The 25,518-nt window shown below is 31.4% G+C and overlaps 1 protein-coding gene across 1 annotated transcript in view; it reads right to left on the minus strand.

Moving 5' to 3' along the window:
- Window positions 1-22,121, minus strand: part of LOC111039202 (paired mesoderm homeobox protein 2B-like) — a 41,311-nt gene extending 19,190 nt beyond the window's left edge. Inside the window, exons 1-7 of the mRNA XM_022322974.1 lie at window positions 21,682-22,121; window positions 14,483-14,590; window positions 11,242-11,333; window positions 9,956-10,057; window positions 5,243-5,392; window positions 3,875-4,041; window positions 2,570-2,695 (exon numbers count right to left, since the gene is read on the minus strand). Of these exons, the coding sequence (XP_022178666.1) occupies window positions 2,570-2,695; window positions 3,875-4,041; window positions 5,243-5,392; window positions 9,956-10,057; window positions 11,242-11,333; window positions 14,483-14,576 (731 nt within the window). The 5' untranslated portion in view covers window positions 14,577-14,590; window positions 21,682-22,121. The remainder of the gene's footprint in view (window positions 1-2,569; window positions 2,696-3,874; window positions 4,042-5,242; window positions 5,393-9,955; window positions 10,058-11,241; window positions 11,334-14,482; window positions 14,591-21,681) is intronic.
- Window positions 22,122-25,518: the final 3,397 nt, after the last annotated feature.

A 25,518-nucleotide genomic window follows, 5' to 3' on the forward strand; every position in this document is an offset into this window, starting at 1 on the left:
TCGAAATCGCACCCGGCGGGTGTAATATAATATTATTAAGTTCTAAATAACACTGCACACGATTCAAATCGAATTAACGCACTTCTCTTACGGCGGTTATGCGTTATTATTGTTGTTGTTATATTATTATAATCACTACTACTACGACGACGATCGTCGATTCACTATAACAATAATGGTAAAATAGCCGTAGCGTCGCACAGTTTTCGGTGGGGTGTGCGGATTGTGGGATGGGGACATGAGGTTGTCGGACTCGTGCTCCGCACCCGTAGCTCCGTAGTCCTCGCGGACCGTCGAAACCGAATTATTCGGTAACCTGAGACCACCGCCGGTGTACCAGGCGGCACGTGTGCGCGCGGCGCGCCCGCGTGTGTGTTTGTGTGGTGCTGCAGCACGTGCGCGCTTGTCACCGAACGAAAAACTTTTCCACGTTAATAACACCATGATACCGACGGTTGTCTCCGCCGGTCGAGGATTTCCAAAGCGGAGAATATCGTTTTGTCCTCTCAGGGGCGGGAAACAACAGCAATAATAATAATATTATTATAATATAATATACGCGAGTTGCACGACAAGGGTGGGCGGTCGCGGGCCGGAGGATTGACATGTGAATCGCTAAAACAATAATATATTATAATACACGACTGGCGATCATTTTATTTTGTGTGTATACGTCTTATATACAAACAATATTCTGCACCACCAACGGTTCTAACTATTCAATCCTCCGGATCCGACCACCCCGAGGTTTGTAATTAGTATTAAAGTATTATTATTACTATTTTATTGTAAACCTTCACATCCGTCGTCGATTCGGCTAATTTATGGTGGTAGTTTGGTAGTTGTAAATAATTATAAATGAATTAAACAAACACATTATTTATTAGTTTGTGCCGTCACTAAAATTGCTCTTCAAAGATCGAAACCAACAATTCGTAAAAGCCATATTATTTTATAGTTTATAAGGCGGATACTCAAGAAATACTGCAGTACTTTTTACAAACGCCGTGCTACAAATATAAGAACCTTGCAATGCGGGAGAAGTGAGATATGACAATATTTCAAACGGTATTCGAGGACGCGATAAATCAACTGAGGTAAAAAAAAAACCGTAAACAATAAACTGAAATTGAAAAGATATAAACATCGAGTGCATATAAACTATGTGACATGAGTAACGCTTATACGAATTTATTAATGGAATTCTAAAAATTTCAATTGAAATATCTATGAAAAAACCCACAGAGATTATGTCAAAGTAAAGAAAAAATTACTGATACTAAAGTTGTAAAGAAAGTAAATAGGATGTAATAAAAGCTAGGAGCCGAGGGCTGGCAGGACTAGAAAAATAAACAAGATATATGGAGCGTTTGGACAGATGAAATAGATTGTGTAAGTTTGAACTATGTATTATATAAAACGTTCTTTAGATAGTTTCGAATGTTTCGATACTACCTATAAAAAAGAAAATTCTACACCCAGAATTTAAGAGGGTTGTAATAAAAACCTGAAAGAACTGTTTGTGGATATTAATTACATATTAATTATTAAAATTTTTATTTGTATTACGAACATCTATAATGGAAAAGGGTTTATACTTTATGCGCACTATATAATCTATATAGTGATTGTAATACTATTAACGCTATTAAAATATAATCGTCACAGTTTTGTGTAAAAACATGTTAATCAAAATGCGTACACTTGGTACATATACACACCTCTTGATCTATAGAGCATGCTCTCTTGGGAAATTAAGAAATGCATGCATACTGCGTTACTTACAATTAGCTTAATTTTATCATATCGTATATAATATATATATACACACATGAAGTCAGAAGGGAGTTGGTAGAACTTTATTTAAATTATCTACTCATTATCCTTTAGAGAGTATTAAATTATCCACACATAACATATTTAAATTCAAATTAATGTGTTGTTCGAAACATCTACAATATTTATTTTACAATTAACGTAAGATAGAATATTTTACATACCTACATATACCTACATAAATACATAATACAATGTGTTCATGTTGGTGGATACGTTTCAAAGGTATATTGTAAATTCAAATTAAGTTTAGTAGTGATTTTTTTTAATAGTTAATTTTTCACGTTGTATTTAATTTGTCAACGTAATCGATACGTGTACTTGAAAACCAACTCGATGTATATAATATTATAATGCGATTTTACATAATAAATTAGCGATAGGGAGAAAAAACAAGCAAAAAAGTTGGCTGCGACAATCGCGTCACTGCAGTGAGAACGACCCTTCAGAGAACACCCCAGTGGCGGGTCTTTTGTTCAATTTCGGACAATCTGCTAACACAACAATTTTGAGAGAAAAAAGGGTAGCCTATAGCCATAAGCCACAAGAACATATATACACGTATACGCCATCTGTTTAGTGGTTGGTACACGTACGGGTGTAGTATAAATAAATAAAGCTAGTTGGTATTTTTTTTAACACGAATGACCCGCAGGTATTGAATGAATGAATGGTTTTGGTTTTTCGCAAGGATCATGGTTAATCTTTTGACAAATTGCAGTAATTTACTTACCCTTCGGAAGAGAATGGAGTAAATATTGAATGATTGAATGTCGACGTTGCTACACTGATGGGTGGTCGGATTTGCGAAGGACTTAGGCTAGGAGTTGGAGAATCTGGCACCACAACGGTTCCATTTCTAAAACAAAAACAAAACAAAAAAACTCTTAGAATTTAATAATAACAAAATAAACGCATGAAAACATTTAAAATATTCAAGTCCTTAAATTATTGTTGTATATGAAAAAAGCAATCATTACTAGTGTTATTATCTTCATTGTCACTTGAGGAAAAAACGCGTGACAGTGTATAGTTCTATCGCCAGCCATTCGAATTGATTGTTTAATTGGCTCAATTACCAAGTATAATTTGAATTTATCTTCACTTAAACTGCATTACGATTTATTAACAACAATTGGACGCGTGGCATAACAAGCGCTACACACCATTTCGAATCGAATGAAATTAGCCAAGGACACTTATTGTCATTCGGTTTAATGGCATATTATTTTATGTACACAGCATAGTATAATATACTTATTGCATAAAATAAAAAGGGGATTATTTTCATTTATCATACAATTCACACATCGACACTAGATAGTATTTTATTGTCAAAATTTGAAACGAATTATGTTATACTGCAATGTGTACAACTAATTTGTTCCATAACCAGGTATCTACATATTTTTGTGGAACTGATTATAACTTCAAACGAATGGTCCCGTTTCAATAGTAAATAATATATATTATCAAACGGTATACGAGTTAAATCTAACCAATTTAGTAAAAAAACAAATTACATTAAATTGAAAAGTGAATTTAAATATCATTATGATTTATGTTTGATTGCCAATGTATATTTCAATAAATAGGTAGGCACCTCCTTAACTGAGCTAATAATACGTGATTTTGTACATACTTATAGCATAATATATAGTTCTTTAACCTGTACAAGCTACAATACTTTAAATTGACCATCGAGTATAGATCTAATGAAAACAATTTAGTTGACTTATGATATGTATCATGCGGGATGTGTTTATCATCAAATTATTACTATGAAAAAAAAAATATATACATACGTATATTAAATTAAATATCTCATCAGAACAACAATCTCTGCTATATATATATATTTTTAACGGAAGGCCAGACATTTAAAACATACATATATTTTGTGGTATGGAAAAAACATCATTGCAATCGTAGTTTAATCAACACAAATTTTTCTAAATTCGGTCAAAATGATATCCAATAGGTTTCACTATATCCAGTGACCCGACATATCACAGGCAACAAAATACTATAAACTAACCCTGTTGGCGATGGTGACGTTGGCCTATCGTCTGGACCGCCGTTCATGCCACAGCTGGCAGGTGATTCGCTTCGGTCCGATATGTGAACAGTACTGGTACGTGCATCTTCGTCTGGCTCGCTGCCACTATGTCCATCGTCTCTCTGTTCGCCTTCTATTGCGTTAGCCTATGTACAACATAAAAGGATAATGATTTTACAACACTACAATAGTACATGTACAAGAGAAAAATATAAATATTAAAATACAAACATTATTACTATCGAATGAATGAGTTTTTTACAAGTCCGAGTAAAAAGAATTATCGTGTCGGTTATATATATTGCACTTGTTTTATTTTTCATTTTAAAACATAATATAATGGCAAAGTTATTTATGGTTGAAAAATGATCATCCGGAGGAAACTGTGGTAATACTGTCGTTTTTATTCGGTTTCATGATTTATGACCCGCGGGTCCGGTTAATAAATAATACATTACGTCCGCTGTGAAAACGAGCGTCGTAAAAAGAAGAAATGAAATAAATATGGCGCCGTCGACCATCTTGGTTAACTGTAAAGTAGGTTTTTTTCTACTGTTCGCCCTTTTTTTATTTCCATTTTTCCTTCGTTTTTTTTTCATTTTTTAATGCTTGTTTGTTTTTTAAGCGACAACTGGAAACTATTTGCTTGACATTAACGAAAAAGCGTTAAGAGATTATTAACTGGCGACAATAAATCAGCGGACGCGATGACAAGCGACTCGGGTGATAAATATATGAAGGAAAACCGCTGCGAACGCATATATAATGCCATAGCGCAATGTTCGGTTATACATTAAAAAGGGTTAAGATGACATCATTGTAACACCATAAATTTGGATATGCTCTACGTAAAACACCTGGGGCAAATTAAACTTAACGGATAAATCAAAAATCCCGTCATCTCCCTCCATTATATTTAGGTTCGTTTGCAGAAAGGGTTTTCTATAAATAAATAAATCTACACTCGGCGAACACAACATTCTGCACCAAGATTTGTGGCTAAAACCTCTTATTGTTATTACATATTGTCTGCTGTTGCATTTGGTCATATTTCTCAAAAGATATATATCTTACTGGGGGCTTCTCGATTATTATTATATGTATCATAAAACGCGTGTTTTTATGACAAACGGCCAAAAGCTTGAAAGTTTGTCGTTCTCGTTTTAAAACTACACAATGTGATGTGCTAACAATAATATATTATATATATATACTCTGAACATTATTATTTGCCTAAATTTTTGTTACCGTCAAACATAAAACTTTTAAGGTGTAAAATATCTCATCGAAATACGCTGCAGGGAAAGTATAATGTTTTTTTAAAATTATTATTATGAATTAACATACTTTTGTGGACGGTGAATGTTGCATATCTTTAGCCATATGATCCAGCTGTTCTTGCAGTGAACCAGTCCTATCGTGTTCTTCTCGTTTTCTTTGCTCTTCTTTCAGGCGTTCGGCTTTTCTCCATTTCGCTCTACGATTTTGGAACCAGACCTATAGACCAAAAAAAAAAAAAAACGAAAAATGTTACCTGCGTCATCTATTTATTTTTTTGTGACGAACATTGGGTTTAGGTTATACATGAGTAATATTATTATATCATAATTTATAATTCGTAAAGGTAATCATATTAAATCTTAATACTATACTTATATCCTATAGGCTATATGTATAACAATACAAAATACGCAAATCATCAAAATTATTGATAATTATTGTACTTAACAGTAGATAACACTAATCAGTATATTATATTATAATAATATTTTAAATTTCAATATAATTGTACAACAACAACAGCGCATTTGTATGTGTATGGTAAATTTACTATTAATCGATAGTCGACATTTTGACGTTAAAAGCCGATTTAAAACCTAACCGTTTGACCCCTTTTCTAAAATTTCATAAAGTATATTGAAAATATTTATTCTTTTTTTATTTTTCTTATTCCGTCAGCTGCCGACTCGAGAAGCATTGCTTAATAAATAAACGTCCACAAAACACACGCACGACGTCAAGGAGCCATCATTTGGTTTGTGCTGTCTTGTTCGCTCGCAGGCTTCTTTCACTCTCCAGTTGTTTAAAACTTTACTGGTTATTGTTGCTACAGCCGCGCGAATATACCCCACACTCAGGGCCTTACCGGCACAGCCTCTTCTACGTCTATAACCCATTTGGGAATCAAAATGCGCGGCTGTCAAATAAACATCAATAACACCAACGGGGTCGTGGTATCAATTCGTTAAGTGACGTAGAGTCCGCGCCGAAGCCACAAGAGACCCCCAAAGAACCCTTGAATTTTTTTTTTTAAGCATATCTAGCGTGCAACTCCACCGTGTGTGTAAGTAAAGTAAGGAGTATGCCTTCAGGAAACGGCATGTATCTATGCTTGACACGAGAGGGAACGAATGTAGTTTTATTCGTCTGTGTTTAGAGCTTTGTTTCCAAGTGCGACTCTTACTTTGCCCGTGTTATACCACGCGGTCGAGTGCGTGAGCCTGCAGGAGCGTTTGAAAAATTACCCGTCGAAACAGACATAATTTGTACATAAATTTTCGTTTTAACGAACAACTACTGCAGATTTTCAGCAGCTGTGATTAAATGCTAGTTTTGAATAGAAATTCCTCAGCCGGTCGGGGGTATAGGTAACACTTTGTTTGTATTAAAAAAATTAAACCGAGAGAGAAAGAGCAACTCGCGGGAGACGCAAATTGAAATTGCCGAAACATTGTAATCTTTTTAAATATTATGGTATTTTTAAAGTGAGAATTTAAAATTGAAAAAAAAAGGCATATTAAGCATATAATAATATATTTATATATATATATCTTGGTACCTTCACTTTGTTGTGGAGGTTTTAATTGGAACTTCCAAAATGATTATGCAAGTATAATTTAAATCATACAGTTTTAATACATTATACGTTTGTAATTAAAATGCTCTGTTTTTTCTATTAACGTATTAAAATTTAAATCATTCAAATCCTGCAAAAAAAAAAAATATAATAATAATAATGATAAAACGCGAGGATTTAAAAAATGTAATTAAAATTCGTATTTTATTAACGCGTATATTATTAAAAAACGATTATATTGTGTAATACGCATATAATAGGCACAATCGTTTTTGTAATATTATATACATTTTTCGAATAATTAATTGTAAAATTTAATATCTTAATGCTTATCAATTTTAAAACTTTAAAAAAGATACAAAGAAACAAATATTTCAACGTATAGAGCATATATCAATGTATGTTGCGTACGTATAAAAAATAATTTTAAAAAGGAAATCACAAAACGGATATATTACATAACCGAAATCTCTAAGGATTTTGTGGTCTCTTTAGGTGTACCGTATGTGCTGCATCGCACGAGACATTAATGGTCCGAGACAAGTAAAACTATATTGACATTTGGGTAGCCTATTAGCTGTCGGATTACATTGAAATCGAAAATCACCCCCAGGCTCCCTTAACCCTCGTTGGTTTAAAATAAAAAAGAACCCTAATATTTTATGTCTGCTACTCTGCTCTTCCACAGAGGTAAGATTTACACTCGAAATAATTCTAAAGATAAATTTATATGTTTATACGCGTGTACATAGTTTAGATGAGGTTGACTTTTTCAATTTGGTTTTCAATTTTATTTCACAATTCACCTGTGTTATTGCGTGATATACACAGACGATTTTATTTCAACGTGTTATTAGGCAATAATGACCTGAGTATAAACTATTAAGTTATACACCTAATTAATTGTATATAAGTATTAAAGTAAATTTATACAAGCATTTTAATACATATTAATAAACAGAATTTTGAGTTGGAAGAAATTAACATAGTTTTGGAAATGTTATATAACGTCCGGTATTAATATAGGTACACTGGCTTAAAACGAATATTTGAGTACCTATGTATTATACTTTATTGGATTACGATTATTGAGTTAAGCTTTAAAATACCATTAAATATTCAAAGTGTGTTCATTCTGATGTTTTAGAATCAATAAATTGTTTATTGATTCTGACTCAATATTAAAATTAATAAAGCATAAGTGGTAAGTGCCTTCTAAGTTAAAATAATATGTGAACCAAAATAAATTAATGATTCGAACCTATGCCGATTATAGCAACAATATTTTATTGAAGTATGTTAAAATATTATATTAGATAAATTAATACATTTTAATTTTATTCCTATCATAATAATTAATAATAAATATGGTTTTTTTAGACACAAACTATCTTGGAGTTATATTATTCGTATTATATTTTTTTATAAATTTTAAAATACCTACAAATTATTTACAGATCATGCAATCTGTTGAAATACAGTTTCAAGAATTATTATATTTGTAGTTTTATGTTTTGGTTAATATAATAAGCTATGTGCTTTTAACGTTTTAAACTAACTACTAGGTTGATAGAAACTAAGAAGTGAGAGGTATAAATTCAATTGTATAATAAAACATACTTACTTATGTTAAGCCTTATTAAAAAAAAAAATAAATAAAAAAAACAATAAAGAAAGCTCCTCTTTAGAACAGCTTGAAGGCAGGAAACCTTAACATTATTATTAATTATCATTATTTTGTGTTGCACTGAGACAGGGGTCTGTGATGGAGTGTCCAACACTAATTGACGGACGACGACCTCCCAGACGTCAAAACAATGCCTCCAATTACTGGTTGTGTTAGTTTCAAGGGTCAGCAGAAAAAAAGTGTTTTTTGATAATTATATTTTTGCAAGACAAAAGATGAAAATTCTCTGCTTAAATAATTAATGAGAAAAATAACATTTTTGCGTAGCATGTGCATATTAATTATTATTATTCAGATATACTTAGAGATTTGTTTTAAAGTTAATCTCACTTTAGGAACTTATAACTCAAGGATTGTAATATTTTTTTAATTTAAATTTTATGCACGAAAATCGTAGCCTAATAAAAACACAGTATATAGGTACGTAGTTGGTTTAAACTGCATAGTTAACAAACAATAACAATTATATTGTTACAATAACAGATTCAAATCCAAATATTTCAATAACCATTATTTTTTTCTTTGTATTTTTGCATTTTCTGAAGTTTAGACATTAACTTAGATTCAGGTTCAATAAAATAAACAGAGAAAGCTTATAGCAAAAATCTATGATGTGTCGAAAACCAAATACTAAAATGTGTAATTATATATTTCTATAATTGATCAAATATTAAAATGTAACGAGTTAATTTGGTCTAATTTTTGAATTGGCGCTGCAAAGAAATGTTTACAACTTACATAAAAATAATAATGAATTTCTTGTATTTTAAAAGGCATTTTTATCTGCTTATTTATGTTTTCTCATTGAAACTTATCTTGTTCTTAAATAGCACTCGTCGGGATATTCTTGCTTTTGTTTTCATTTTAGTCCTAGTAGGTATCAAAGTTTAAATACGATTAGCTCAATAATTGAATTATTCATCGATCATTTGTGGCAGACGTGCCCAACGCGTTTATAATGAAAAAGAGTGTATTATTTAATTGAGAGAGCGAAGTTTTTAGCCTTCAGCATAGGTTGATGCGTACACTTTTCCGCAAATTATAATTATATAAAAATATAAAAATAAAGGTTTAAAAGTTCGTCATATTATTTATTACATCAGTGATTTTATTAAGTTAACCCCTTAAGTGTATTCAATGGCGGCCAGAGCCGACGCGTTACCATAGCAACCGAACCGTCTTACTTATTATGGCGGCGTCGTTTGCAATGTTTGCGTAAAAATAAAGAGATAAACTATGAGATATTTGCTTTCGTATCGAATTAAATGCCACAAGCCCACAAAGGCATAAAATGTTGCATCCGTAGGATAATTGAAATTTATTAGGATTAATATAGTATGTACGATGGTACAGTTTCTTATGGTGAGTATAATCATTTTTATGTTTCTATAATGTTCTCCTTCGTAGATATTATTCGCTTAAAAAGCGTTGTTTCGTCAGTTTCAATATTTATTAATGAAATATTTTTTATACAGTTATACTATGATATAATATGGTGTATGTTTTTTAATATTACCTGAACACGGGCTTCGGTCAGTTGAATTTTAGCTGCTAAATCTTCCCTTGTAAATACATCTGGGTAGTGAGTCTGAGCGAATGCCGTTTCCAGTTCTTCGAGCTAAAATAATGAAAATAAGAGACATTTAATTTAATTATAATTGATTATAATAAAGTATAAGGTTTGTAACATAACTTAATAAAATAATGTTTGCAACTCTGTGTTTTATAAGTAAAAAGTTCTGTAAAAGTGTTGTAATTTGGTCAATGCTTAATCGACATTGTTAAAATGTCATACGTACGATTACCATAAGAAAACACAATTTCCTCAAAGTGCCTATTAAAATAAAAAATTAAGATAACTTCATCATTTCCGTTGAAAATTTGCTATTTAGATACGAGGTAGCTACTTCAATACTTCAATTTTAAAATTAAACCCTACCAGTTGATTATTTTTTTTAATTGTCCATTTATTTTGATTTTAATTTAAAACTAAACAAAAGTTTATATGTAACTAAAAAAAATAAATAGGTAAGCAATTTATAATGCATATCATTCAGAGAATATTTGTTAAAATTTGGAATTATTTATATCATAATTAATATTTTGGATGTATCCACAATCGATACCATCATATATATTATCATGTCATACGATAATAGGTTTAAATACACGGGGGATAAATGATGCATTTAAAATGATATGGTAAATAATATTGTTATACAGAATTTTAAATAATTATTCAAGAAAAACATTACATTATATCTATATTTATTTGTCCCACAAAAATTATTAAGGATTATTATCTTTAAAACATAAAGTTTAATAACTCAAAAAATACTTGTTAAAATTTTGTTTGGTCAATATCTTCAAAAAAATCATCAGCTTAACAATTTACTATGAAAAGGTTAGTTTTCATTAAAAAAAGTTTTCATTGCCACGCCGCACTCCTTAAATTTCATAGAAATCTTAGTATGTGTAATATGGTCTTAAGTAAACTAAAAAAATCCGAATATAAGATATTTAATAAATGTATTATTAAAAAAGGAAGTAAGCATGCAGCATGCTTGCCGAAAATCTTTCTGTATACTCGTAGTGTACCTACTAAGTGTAAATTGATGAATAACTATTATTGTATGAAACTATAAACAATAAACATTTAAATTTATGAATAATAACCACCTATAACACAGTAAGAAACTAAGAATACATCATATATTATGACAACAAAATATAAATATTTTTGAGTATCAACATTCAACAGTATAAACAGTATTTAACATTTTTAGTATAAACATGACATACCTGTTGTAGTGTAAATGTAGTTCGATTCCTTCTTTGTTTACGTCTGACAAATGAATCATCATGAATTGCAGGGTGATATGAATAACTAGTGTCTAAAATAAAACATAACCCATGTATTTGAATTAGTTATAGTATTAGGTATATAATTTAACTAAAATATTAACAAAAGTATATACTAAGATGTAATTATAGTATTATTTAATACATTATTAATTAATTTGGATTTGATTACTAAATCACAATACATAAAAAATGCGATGAAGGCTGAATATGGTGTTTGGTTTTAGGTTTACAGGTTTAAGTGTTTTCAGGAAACATAAACGTATAATTATTTTAAAACAGATCCACCGAAAACCTAAAAAATATTTCTTTCCTGCAATCAAATTTAAAATTCGTTGACATTTTATCAGCATTAATATTTTTTTGAAGTTAAGTTAAGTATTAACTAAGCAGATGTATTTGTTTTATTCAGATAATACACAGTTAATTTTATTATTTTTTAGTAAAATTAATTACATTTTTTTTACAAATAAGGTGGAAGTGAATGACCGGATATAATTTACTATTTGTAATTTAAAAATATCAAGGGATAGTAAAAACATTAGTTAGGTTGTAAATCAATGAACCTACCTACTCTCCCTTACTTATACTATATACGTGACTGATGGTGTAAAACTGAAAACGTAGTTAAAGGTCCGTCCCGCCCAGGCAAAATTGGAGTAGGTGGGTTAGAGAAGAGGAATTGCAAAAGGGACTGGGATGATGGTATCCCAGTAAAAGCTATCGTCGCCTAACAACGTTTAACTCCTAAGTGAATCATGGAACAAGACGCCGAGCAGGACCGAGAAGTCCCGAGGGGCTTCGGGACGGATTCTATCTGGAATTTAATTAAGGAGGAATGAACCTAATTACGGATCAAGGGTAGCGGGTGTGGTGGGGCAGTGGGTTTCCTTCAGGATTGCATTATGGAAATTTTCGTTAGCTGCGCCTTTGAAATATTCATACACAGCTCGGTCTGGCACCGGCGTAATGAGCCATAATGGTTTTTCGGCAAAGTGGTGGATATATAGTACCTAAACATTGGAATTACCAAAAGGACGCTTGCGTAGATACTATAGGATAATCAAATATAACTATACTTTATGAAGTTATTGATGATATAACTGATCAGGTTTACACAACAGTTCGAAAATTACAATTTAAAGGTTGCTGGTTGATCGTTATTAATATTTTATAGTACCTACACAATAGTTGCCATGATTATATTACTTATAATATGGTTATGGTTGTCAGTGATCATTTTTCATTAACCACTTATATATACAGTTATATAAGTATTATTAGAGAATAAATCAATAGGTAGGTACATAAAAGATTATGCATACCAATATTTATTTATAAATATTCAATTTTACTCTGGTTTTAAATCTTTAAATAGTGAATACAATTTATAAAATATATTTCATAATATACACGGTTAGGTACATGATTTTTATAATTTACTGACATATTAACTTAATTTCTCTCAAATGTTTTTTACTACACAAACATTATAAGTATGCCTAATGTATCATGTATGTTTAATATACTTATTTCTTTTTGGTGGGTGCCATGTAAACATTGAATTGCCCATTAATATTTAGCTAAGGTTTCGATCAAAGTGTGCAGAAAGTCCCTAATTTCTGACCCTTCATAACTACATAAACACTCGTGAACATTGATGTACGTAATCTTATTTTTCACATTATATATATATATACTCCATCTATACATTTGTTCCCAGTAGAAAAAAAAAATCCCCTTTTCAGATACGACCTCAACGCGTATCATTGATTAATCACGTTACACTCCGTCAGAACACACGAAATACCAATCGAATCGGACGGGCCAGTGCTTAAATACAAATTGTTGGGCCGTCAGACAGATGGGCGCCAATTACCCAGCACTGTGGTCCATTATGCACTGCCAACAACCGGCCTCTTGGACCCAAGGGACTGAAGAAATATAATAACTCTCGAACACACACTATCGGGTTACCGTGGTTTTATTTTATTTATATTTATTATTACTATTACTTTTTTTTCTTTTTAATCGCACGCGAGGCAGTTTGATATTATTTTAAAAGCTCTGTATGTTTTTGGGATTTTTTTTCTGTAAAATGGGAGTTACGGTTTTTTAAGAACAAGCAAATCGGCTTTAAAACCACCCGTTCTCTCCATGGAAATCGGCTTAAACCGAATTATAACATTACCAGTCACGACGTTGCGAACTCTTCCCGGGAACCGGGGTGCACGTAATACAAAAGTTTATCATTTTATCAATATAGCTTTTATTTTTCCGTCTTTTATTCGCATACAAAAACCCGTGACTGACAATATTGCGGAACTTTTACGGAAATTCAAGCACCGTGAAAACAAGCTTTCGGAAATTGAAACTTAAATTTTTAACCATGTTGTGGATCTTTGAGCCCCTACAGAAAACTTTCAAAACAAAGAATTAAGCCTCGTTATTATTATTGCATACATATAGGGACGCCGGTAATGGAGGATAATCCAGACTCATTATTCATGGAAAAATTTTCATTTCCGGAATTAAATTACCGGGTTATGCGGTCGCGTCTGTATAGTGTATTTTTTAGAAGCAAAAAGATTATGTTGAAGCTCGCTGTACAATATTATTACGTTGTTAAACGTTGATTTAATGCCGCTATTTTAATGCAGTCAATTCACCATCGCCATATTATATGGAAGCTTATAATAAATGCAATTAAAAAGAAATTGAAGATACCATTGATAATAATTAGGGGGTTTTACCCAGGGAAAACAATAGAGGTATAATGTATATAGATCTATCATTAATCAGTAAACAGAAACAAATAATAACAATGTAAATACCTATTTAAACTCAAAAATAGGAGCTCGATCTAAATATCCAAGTAATTCACTTTGTTTCAATACAAAACTACTGGTGTTTAATTTATACACAAATGTTCCGTTCGTTTTACACTCCCATATTTATTGTTCACGCGTATGATATGTTATATGTAATGAATAACATATAATTTACAATTACAAAATATGTGTACCACACATTATGTAGGTATAAGTAAAGGTTCCAAGCATAGAGATAAGTACAGTAAATTTACATTTATTCAGGTATTATGTATATATAGTTTTCTTTTTTAATGATCATCTAATTGTGGTTAATATAGAACGTACTTTACTATGGGATTAATACTTACATGGATGTGACGACGAAAACGGATAGTCGATTGAGGGTATCCGTGTCGATGGTGTAGGGTGTAATGGGGGCGCTGGGCAATGATAGCAGAACATTCCGCCAGCTGCTCCTGCAAAATATGAAAACAATGCGCTTTTTAATTTTTAATTGTCAGTTGTTAAATACTTGACATGTCATATAAAATATTAATTCTTTTATTAAATAAATAAATATTGATCATCGCCTGCCTAAATATAATTTATACCGATGTAAGAACAATTACGTTTCACCCTAAAGAATATACTATGATACCTATAATTATTAAATTACGAAAATGATTAAGAAAATGCTTCACGTCCATTCATTGTCTCTCTCTTAAACAGTTCTCTAAATTAAAATATTGAAAAAATCCGACTCTAATACACTGGTAAATCTATCGTGTCGTTGAGTTTTTTAGCAGATCAATTTATTCTAATATCCAAAACGAAAAATGGAGGTGCGGATCGTAAATTTCAAACTGTGTGCAAGAACTATAGAGACAGTAAATACATGTATCCTCTTAATTGAAATTAATTAAGATACAGGTGGCTGCCGTCTAAACAAAATATAAAAAACCACCCATAAATTATGCCTTTATAAGATATTTTATAATATATTTTATCATAAGTACGTAGAACTATGATAGAAAACAACATTTACCAAAATTATCGTTTCTGATATAACGTTAAAAAATATAGTTATACATACTTGCAATTGCAAAATGTATAGAAAATGGTATACTTTTATTTCTATAATTGATTTCAATCGTTACATAACTTACATAGGAGACACATTGCACATCGCTATGTTAATAAGTACTAATATGATATTTGTTTTTTACACTCATACCGTAACACACATTACTAATTGAAATAAATTGAATATCGGTTAACCACATCTACTACATAATACACTACTAGCATAATAAATGCTATAGTAATAGTAAGTTTGTTTTGTCTTTCGTTTAAAAACTTGCAACGAAAAGTTGACGTCGTGCTAATTAAGTAAGTTAATTTTTATATTTTGTGCTCGAAGATCATATTATGTGTAAATTACTTAAATTATGAATTCAATTTGATGCAAATAATGGATGAAGTCTATTATATGTTTTTTAATGACTGCTGAATAACGCTATTTAGTCATCTGTACAACCAGTTTCGGTCGGCTAAAAAATAAACAAATATATACTATATTTAGGTGAACCACTTTTTGAATGTTTGCCAATATGATTTTTGCGAACATTCATATTGTTTACACAAGAGTGGCAGCATGCGCGACCGTCATATACTATTGCCCGTCGTCCTTCGTCGCTATATTAAATCAAATTCCAATAAAACTTGGACGTGCGTGTCGATTTGTTTTCTGCTTAATTAGGACGGATCCATTTAAATTAATTTAGCCAATTTATACGTCTGTTATCGTTTCCCTTATGCACTAATTAACCAACGTACAGGGCTAGTGTTAATTATTTGTAATATATGGGACCTAATAGAAACCCATCACCCGTATATTACAATTATTATACGAATACAATACGCCTTCCCCTCTAAACTCCGCTTTTACCCTCCCCGAGACCGCCACCCGCCCATAAGTTATAATACTTAAGCCGACCAGGGCCTAATTGAAATTAAAAGGGTACACACTATATATACCGTTCTCCCGTTGTTATTGCCCATTTAAATTAGTGCACACATAGCCTACACCGACTTCGTTAAATTAATTAAAAGACATCTATTTCGCAGATGTTGGGACGTGCAATTGCACAATCAACTGGTGCTTCCTACACGCAGAGTGGAGCCGTATACACACTTACTGAATCTACAAGCTTTTCGCATTTTATCATACAGTCGTACCTATATACGATATACCTATACAAGGTGTTCCATTTAAGTGTCTACTCTCATTATTTCGAAAAGTTTCGACATTTTTGAAAATATTATATTTGCATAATTTTATTTCATTTCAATATAAGATTGTTTTAAATTTTTATCGTTAAAGGTTTTTGAGTTTTTCCTTTTCGAATGACAATACACATTTTTAAATTTCATATCACTAAGTAGAATATTTTTTGGAGTACTTACATAAAAATCAAATTTTAACATTATTGTTTATAAATTATAATTAGATATTTAAGTTTCAATGATCGAAATATATAGGGCCAACATTTTGCGGGTACCCTTGTGCCACTCTTCTTCGCCCCTCTACACTTTATATACTTATAATTAATTAACTAACACAATAAAGTTGCCGATAAAACCTAAAGCCCATTGGCAGTAAACATTTATACTCGGTTTATAAAATTCACACGTCTAAATTGCTTAATGTAGACTCATCCAATTAAAAAATGAATTGTTTAATTGGTGAACATAATACCTATTTATCATTTGATATGGGGTTCATTAGAATCGGAGTTTATAACCACTATTAAGCAATTACATAAATAATACAATGATCTAAATATTATATGGTAATCAACACATTGTTTATAATTCAGTTATATTGATAGTTTTAAATTCTGACTGAAAACAATTGTTAAAGTAACAAAAGGGGTAACGCAGTAGGTACAAAATATTCTATAGGTAGGTAGGTACTATAATATCTAAGACAAAACACGTTGATGGAATGCAATTTATCAATTAATAATTTCGTGGGTCGGTTCCACTAAGTGCCAACTCATCTTTATTTGAAATATGACATTAATATTTTATGTTATACGGACTGCATGTTGTTATAAACAACGTATTTATTATATGTCATTAACACTGTGTATTAACAAGACAAAGTAATACAAACATTATTTGATTCATTTTTTTACAAAAAAACGGTGATTTCAATTTGGCAAAGTAAATTTTAAACTTAACTTCAATGTTAATTATAAACGCGGTATACGAGAGAGAAAATTAACATTTTATTTACTTGAAAAATTAATATTTATTCAGTTAAAAGTAATAATAGTTTTGGTTAGCGTTATCATAAATCACATGCTATTTGTTGTCGGTATCGGAACAATGTATGAGCAAGTTTAATAAACGATTGGAAAGTTATAATATACCTAATAAGTACAATAATAAGAGAAGATTCATTACTAACGTTTATGAATTATAATTTACGAAAAACACAAAGTTGTCCGATATTTACAACGAACATAACGTCAATAAAAGTAAATAATCTGTATCCAATAATGTCATCGAATTCGAATGATAATAATTGACGACATTAAAGGAATATTGTATTACGACGGTTGATGTAATGTATGATGTTTACAAAAATCACAAAGGACACGCCGTGGAGTGCTTGCTTTTTGCTCGAGTAATAAATCGGGCGAACGATCCCAATTTAGGGGTTGAGAAAGAGGAGGGTGGATAACTGTTACCAAAACAAACGAATTATTTTAAACACGCTCGTCCGCCGAGTCGACTTTGGAGCGGGTGCTTACTGTACTGCGGTGTGTAGTATAAATATTATATAATACATAGGTGGTAAGGCTATGAGGAGTCATGAGGATGAAACGATATTTTAGTAATATTACACTGGAATTATGTTAAAATATGTCTTATATTCCAAATACACCCTTTACACGCTTTAGGTTTGAGGAAAAAAAGTTCCAGAAAAAAAGTACTGAAATATTATTCTTGATGGTCGTATATTGTATTTTAATATTATTATTTGATGGGACTGGTAAGGTTAGTGCTTCACGGATACGCGTTCATGACGTGCATACTGACGTTTGACATATTATTTAAAATATTGACTATAATAGCCAGCGCCTCTTTTGGTTTTATAATTAGTACACAACAATTTCCCTTCAAAATTGGCTTTTGAACATTCGTAAGTCATAATATAAGAAAAAGGGTTTAATTTAATTGTTTTAATTTTAATTGTATAATCCATTGACTGTATATTATACTGTATATACTAGGTATTACTTTTTACAACGTTCATTAAAAATATGAATGTTTCTAATTGTATAAACTTTTTACTGCAGTGTTATACTATTATAATATTATTTTTACAATTGTTTATCAACTATTTCTTCTGTAATTACTAACTTACTATAACTATGATACACTGACACGTATACTTTATTGAATATAGTAATAATACATTTTATCAATTATTTACTTTTTTTATACCGGGACTTTGTTCCTAGATTCGTATACAATATACAAGAGTGCTAAATAATATGAAGCGTATAACTATATATGAGTATTTATAGTGCAATAACGGTTTAGGCGTGTAGGTGCTATAATACTATAATATACATCCGACTCCGAGTATCCGACACGATGTTTGTCGCAGCGCCTGTTATACCGAGAAGCACCGAGTACGTGACCGTTGTGCACAAGTGCGAGACCCCGTCACTCGTTAATGCTGTACAGGTACACCGTACACCTCGCGCTGTATGCGTATATACGTATAAAAGGTCGGATCGGATTCTATAGGTGAATTATTGTCGTCACCCGTCCACCCGTTGACCGTTTGCTGTAAGTCTGTATATATATTGTATACATATATATTATATGTGTAATATGTTTAGGTACCAATAGATATATACAATAACGTTCGATTTTCAAACGGAGGTGCCGATTTGTACTTGATTGTGATTTTTACACCGGATACCAACAAAGACGCGTCATCGTCATCTCGTTGTTCGATATATATATAAAAATCGTCATACCGTATTATATTATAGTGTTGAAGTGTTGACGATTTGATCGAAATGTCTTCTTTTATTTATCCATCTATGATATATAGGTACGTATGTATAGTATATATATATTATATATATACCTATGTACGATATGGGTGACTGCCACAATGATTATATTAAAACGTTTTGTTTGGAGCGATGATTTCAACAGCTTCCACAGATTCAATTCGTACTCAGATCACGTTTTTTCTCTTCTTTTTGCAATCATCGAAACGTAATAGGTGCTTGCGTCTTAATATCATGAATCCATCCATGTTTCGACGGAACTATATTATATGTACATGCGTTGCTATTATAACAAGGTTATGATACCAAATTTGATGAAGTACCTCCACTCAATTCTGGGAGCTTTCTCCACTCTGTTGTTTCCACGTCATAATTTTATTTTATTTTTTATCATCAAATAAGCTTATTGTTCAAACTTTTAACAGATAGCCTAATAAACGCACCAAGTAAAATGGCTAAACCATCGCATTGTTGATGTGTTCACGGTTTGTATTTCATAAGTGTGAATGCTATTCATATGACTAAATGTAATTTAGGAATAATATGTTTCTTATGTTGATATTTAATATGTGATGTGATAAAAATATTCATTGTAACAAAATAATATCTATGGAATTTCGTTGGATGAGAATTTCAATACTAACGTTTCTTATAAAAGTCAAACATTCTTAATAATACACCTTATAAATTACTTAAATTATAGATTAATTAATTATGTTTATTTTTCATTAAGATCCATCAGCCATACATGATTTAATATATTATCATTGTGGATTTATATTATAATATAACTATAGGAAATTTAAATTAAAAGCACCTACCTAATTAATGTTTGGGATATTAAGAATTAAGATAACATAATATAAGATAGTGGTGATTAAATATTTGGAAAATTTAATTTTTCATTTGAAGGTAAATTATATAGTAAAAAAATTAATGTAAGTTGTTGGACATTTGTTTATGATATTTGAACTTATTTCTTGTTACTATAGTAAATTTATAACTATCATAGATATTAAATAACTATTATTATATTTTGTCGAAAAAAAAAAAATAAATTCTATTTAAAATTAAATTTTTTAATGCTTTAAATAGACAATGGTTAGGTCTAATTTCAGACACAAAATAAATGAAAAGTTTAATTTACTAAACATAAAAGAAAATTTTGAATTTTTTATTAATTTTTATAAAACATTTTAAAAATATTCAATATTTGTACAACGGGACTTTTCATTGCACGTGACCGAGATCGAGTTGCAAATTATATTAAAATGTAACGAAATAAGTTTAAACCAAATTTTGGTAAAACGATATGAAATTACTTTAGGGTATTCATCGGTTTTAATAAGATAATAAAGTTTTAAATACCAAATTAATAAATTACCTAATGCCTATTAAAAGTCATATTTATTAAATTTAACTATCATGATAGTATAATATGAATATTCTACGGATCTAGAATAAAAAGTCATTTTTAGTATCAGAGAAATTAAATAATTTAAACGGTTTAATGCGTCTTTATGTTCGTTATTTAATTGAATGTAATGTGTTAATTAAACGAATGTCAATTTATATGTAATGTCATTTAAACGGTCAAGACTATTCAACGATGACGTCTATAGTTATAAAACGAATCTTCTAAGACGATAATATAATATAGCGTATAAATAAATTGACTTGATTATTACATACTTATTATTACAATAAATGTTCTTTTAAATTTAATGTATAAATACTGTAATAAACAGTAATTATACGTTAATACTATAATATGTATATGTATACACAATAATGGATAATTAATAGATATCATGATTGATGATTTTTTCTACTAATCTTTTCATTAGACTAAATTCGAATTTAATTATTATTTTAATAATGCTAAACTACTTAATGTATAGTAAAATAAAATTAACCTGTTATGTTATTCTTTTCAAATTATAAACGTAATTTAGCGTCATTGAGTATAAATTATTGAATATATTATGTTTGATTTACAAGCGATTTAGGTTTGATTTAGTTTAATTTCTTTTTAATTACCCATGAAAAGGCAAATTTTAAAATGATGCGTTCGATTCATAACACGCCTGAGTTATTATATATTGCATTGCCCGCCATCTGCAATTGTCAATCGCTGATATGAATTTATATTAAATTATTATTAAAATGTATAAAATATATACTATACATATTACATATAATCACATACATAAAGTACAGCCGAAAACAGCCGAAAAAGTAGAAAAATTCTGTTCATTGCGAAAATGAAATGACGACGAAAACTGGGTATCTGTGCGTATAGTGCTTTTAGTGCTTTTATACAAACGAAATCGGTGTCTTCGTCACCGGTGAATGAGAAGTCGGTCGAATGAGATTTACCGATTTACGTGATTTACGAAAGCACTGCGCTGGATGAAGAATAACGTAACAAATCGTATTTAAATATACGTAAACAAACGACTTACCCTTGCTCAAAAATGGTTTAATTTTTGATGGATCGTTTCCCCTCTGTGCCGTAGTGGTGTGTCAGCTTGTGTAGGTACGGTGCGGGGGACGTCGTTGACGGTAACGCGATAGCGGAGGAAAGGACCTTCTCCTTGCAGGGAACGACGCGGACCGGGCGTATCGCTGAGGACTCGCCGGCTCCTATCTCCGGCGAAGAAGTCGACGGCGACGGGATCGACGGGATCTACGGGATTCACGAGATCTAATACGCGAACGGATGCAAATAATAATACACAACAATGCTATATTGTGTTGGCGGTCGGGCGAGCTGAGTGAACGCTGCAGCGGGTGACTGTGTCGTTGACGATCGGATACCGGCCGGCAGTGCGGTGTATGTAGTACGACGAGCGACGTCGGCGATCCGGGATCCCGTTGTCGTTCGGACTGATAAGGAAGCGTGTGTGGCACATCGCTCGGTCCCGCCGGCCGACGTCGAAAGGCCGCGCGCGCGTCCTGGTGGGCGTGGTGCGCGGCGGTCCCTTTGGCGAGATACCGGGCTGGCACCGCAGCACCCGCCCACGTCACCGCCGCCCGACGCCACGGACATCGACACCGCCGGCCTCGCTGCAGCAGCAGCAGCAGCAGTCACCTCACTTACGATTACGATTATTATCGTATTATTCATATAATTAATTAATATATATTATAGAAATACGCGTATAATATCGTCGCGGTCGCTGCTTTTTAATTATTATAACAAAACATAATGCAGTGTACCCACGATCGGCCGATCGAGTCCGGCAACGTAGCTTTATATCATATATATTAGGCGAAATAGGAATATTAAATTGTTATTAAATCCGCTGGACAAGCGAATACCGCTACATAATCGCGGGGACATTACGTAGGCCTAGAGTCTTGCAGGGACATTTAAGTTTTTTAGAATATTGTTTCCCTTCATCAAATCCAAAATGGTTGTAATTTATATCCATTCTAAATATTATAATTTATAAGTTGTAGGTACTATAGGTTGGACAGGTTAGGAACCTAGTATCAATACGGTTAAATATTTTTTAATTTTGGTTTTTGACTTCCATACTAACATAGTAATAATATACTTGCTTCAACTCTTAAAATTATGCAATTTTGTTTGATTGGATAACCTATACTCATTTTTTCACAATCGATTTGATCTGATATAAAATGAAAACTTAGATAGACTATAAATTATTAGGCCATAAAATCTAATGTATTATTATTTATTTAATACATTAGATAAAACAAATTATAAAAAATTATTCTTATAGATGTATAATGTTAAGACTAATAATTGAAAGCCATTAAATGTCATATATTATGTCCGACCCATGAATAACAAAACGATAAGCGTCCTGCGCCGCCTGCTGCAGGGTTCATAATATATTATGTTTGTCAATCGTTTCATAGACGTTTTGGTATAATTGTTTTTAAATATTTAATATCTATATTACTTATAACCTCTATGCTGTGACAAGGGCGTCCGTAAAAATAAAACCAGTGGAGGGGGGGGGGGTCAAAGTCAAAGTATCTGATAATGCAGCGTGTGTGCTGTATACCACAGTATAAATTGTATAATTGACATTTATAGGTAGAGTTAAACCTCGTTGATATTAATCCTGATGACACTACATAATATATAGGTCTAACTTCCTTCGAGATACACTATCAATATTTGACTATCAATATTATATAAACGACATTTCGGATTCTAGCTACTAACACAGTGTTTCATAAAGGGTGAACTGCTTCACACTGGTGTGTGCGAAATTATAAAAGTGTGCTGTGTTTATTTTAAAAACATACTTTATTTTAACAAAATATTTTATAAGTAGCACGACGTGTTTCAACAGTTTCAAAATATTTTTTGATATTGAATATAATATTACTACACTCTGTTCAGCAAGAAAATACTGTGATTCTGAGCAACCTCTGCCATCGAGAACTCACCCCGCCGAATATCGAAGTATCATACACTACCACATTCACGTCAATATAATTTAATACCGCAGTAGATCTTACAGAATAGGTATACTTAGATAGTTTATTTAGGAATACTAGGATTTATAAAACGTGACAATATACAATATAATGAACAATAATACATCATAGTATAAATAGTTTGCTGTATAAACTTAATTCAACTTTAAAATCTTAAATATATATGTAGAATTATGCGTAATCACGATCACTTCTAAACAACTTTAACGTATAGAAATTAACATAATTTCTAGCGGGAACCTATGAATAATATAAGTAACCGATATTATGCGTCTTACCTTGACTTTCTGAACTTGAAGGTGAAAGAATAATCCTCGGAAATCGCACAAGTCAAGCTTTTCGTCCGACATAAGCGATAAAGCTAGTACAATATAAACAATAATACTGGCATTTCGTTGCATTATGCACATAATTTATGCACTTTTGGAAATTGTCGACACTCTCTAAACCTCAGACGAGGAAAAGACGATTACGATAATTTTCCTATAAGACTTTTGTATAAGTGGTATAGCCGTAAGGTAAATCACCAATCTAAGGGTCCGGTGCTATAACCAGGTAACTTTTCAGAATTGTTCAGTGCTACCATTTGATAACGAATGATCGTATTTACTTCCATACAGAAAATAATTAACAATATTTATGATAACTCCGAACATAATGATCGGATTTGTATGGTTGTTGTACCTGGTTGTTATTGTTCCTTCTATGAAATCGTTTGAAATCGTTTCCATAGAACAGTAACTTTTGAAAAAAATTGGAAATACCTAGGTCTATTCTAGGCTATATTTAGGTTATCATATTAATATGCTGCAATATTAAAATGATGCATGCACTTTGACTAATTTACCTGTAATAGGTTTTACTTGGACATTGCAAACGTATGTATAAGTAGGGATTATGCTACACGACCTTATGACAGTATCCGTAAGTATAAATATGGTAAGTTCTAAAGAACAGTCATCGTAGAGGTGTGCGTAGAACAGCAGTGCATCTATTTCTTTATGAGAAACTCGTGAATGATAATATTTTATAATTTTATTTTGAGACAAACCTAACTTGACGCACTTCCTACAGTCACGTGATCTTTGGAATACGGACTGAATTTTTTGAGTTTTGTTTTATTTCCTTCCTATCATCACTGCCGGTCCACGAAATGCTTCACTAGTTTTCTGAGGGTTCCATTCCCGCAGAAGCGTCGCGTCAATCATATCAGTCCATCAGTCCTAAATTTAAGTATAATATAATATTATTCACAGGTCTATATTGCGTAAACATGGACATAGAAGTAGTTCCATACGCATCTAACAGTCTAGTAACGAAATATACTAAAATAGAGTTCTACCTCACTAGACTTCAGCGGATAGCTAGAGCTTCGTTCAATTCCTAGCGCAATTCCGTATTGCGGTGGGATGCATCATCGCAACAGATATAAAAAATGGCAGGATAAAATGCTCACCTGCTTCTGTTTGGCAGATTCTCAAGTTCACTTCCCTGCTATCCGCGAGCTAAATTTCAATAATAAATAATAATAAAGAGTAATATACTTATATATGAACTAACAATATTATTGCTACAGCATGGTTTTAATAATGTTTTAACATTTTAATACATTTTGTAAATCATAAAAATTATTAGTTATTTATTAAGTAATTAATTAATTATTGGTGGGTTCTGACGATTTAAAGAGTGCTGTGGACTATGGTTATGCGCTAAAGTAGATAAGATGAACAGGGGTTGTCGCTAGATCAAAGTTAATAATGTATAATTTATTAATTTTACATTATTAATAATCTTGCAGGCGACGTCACATTTTACTTGAA

This window comes from Myzus persicae, unplaced genomic scaffold (assembly GCF_001856785.1).
Source record: "Myzus persicae strain clone G006 unplaced genomic scaffold, MPER_G0061.0, whole genome shotgun sequence".
Classification (NCBI taxonomy): Eukaryota; Metazoa; Arthropoda; class Insecta; order Hemiptera; family Aphididae; genus Myzus; species Myzus persicae.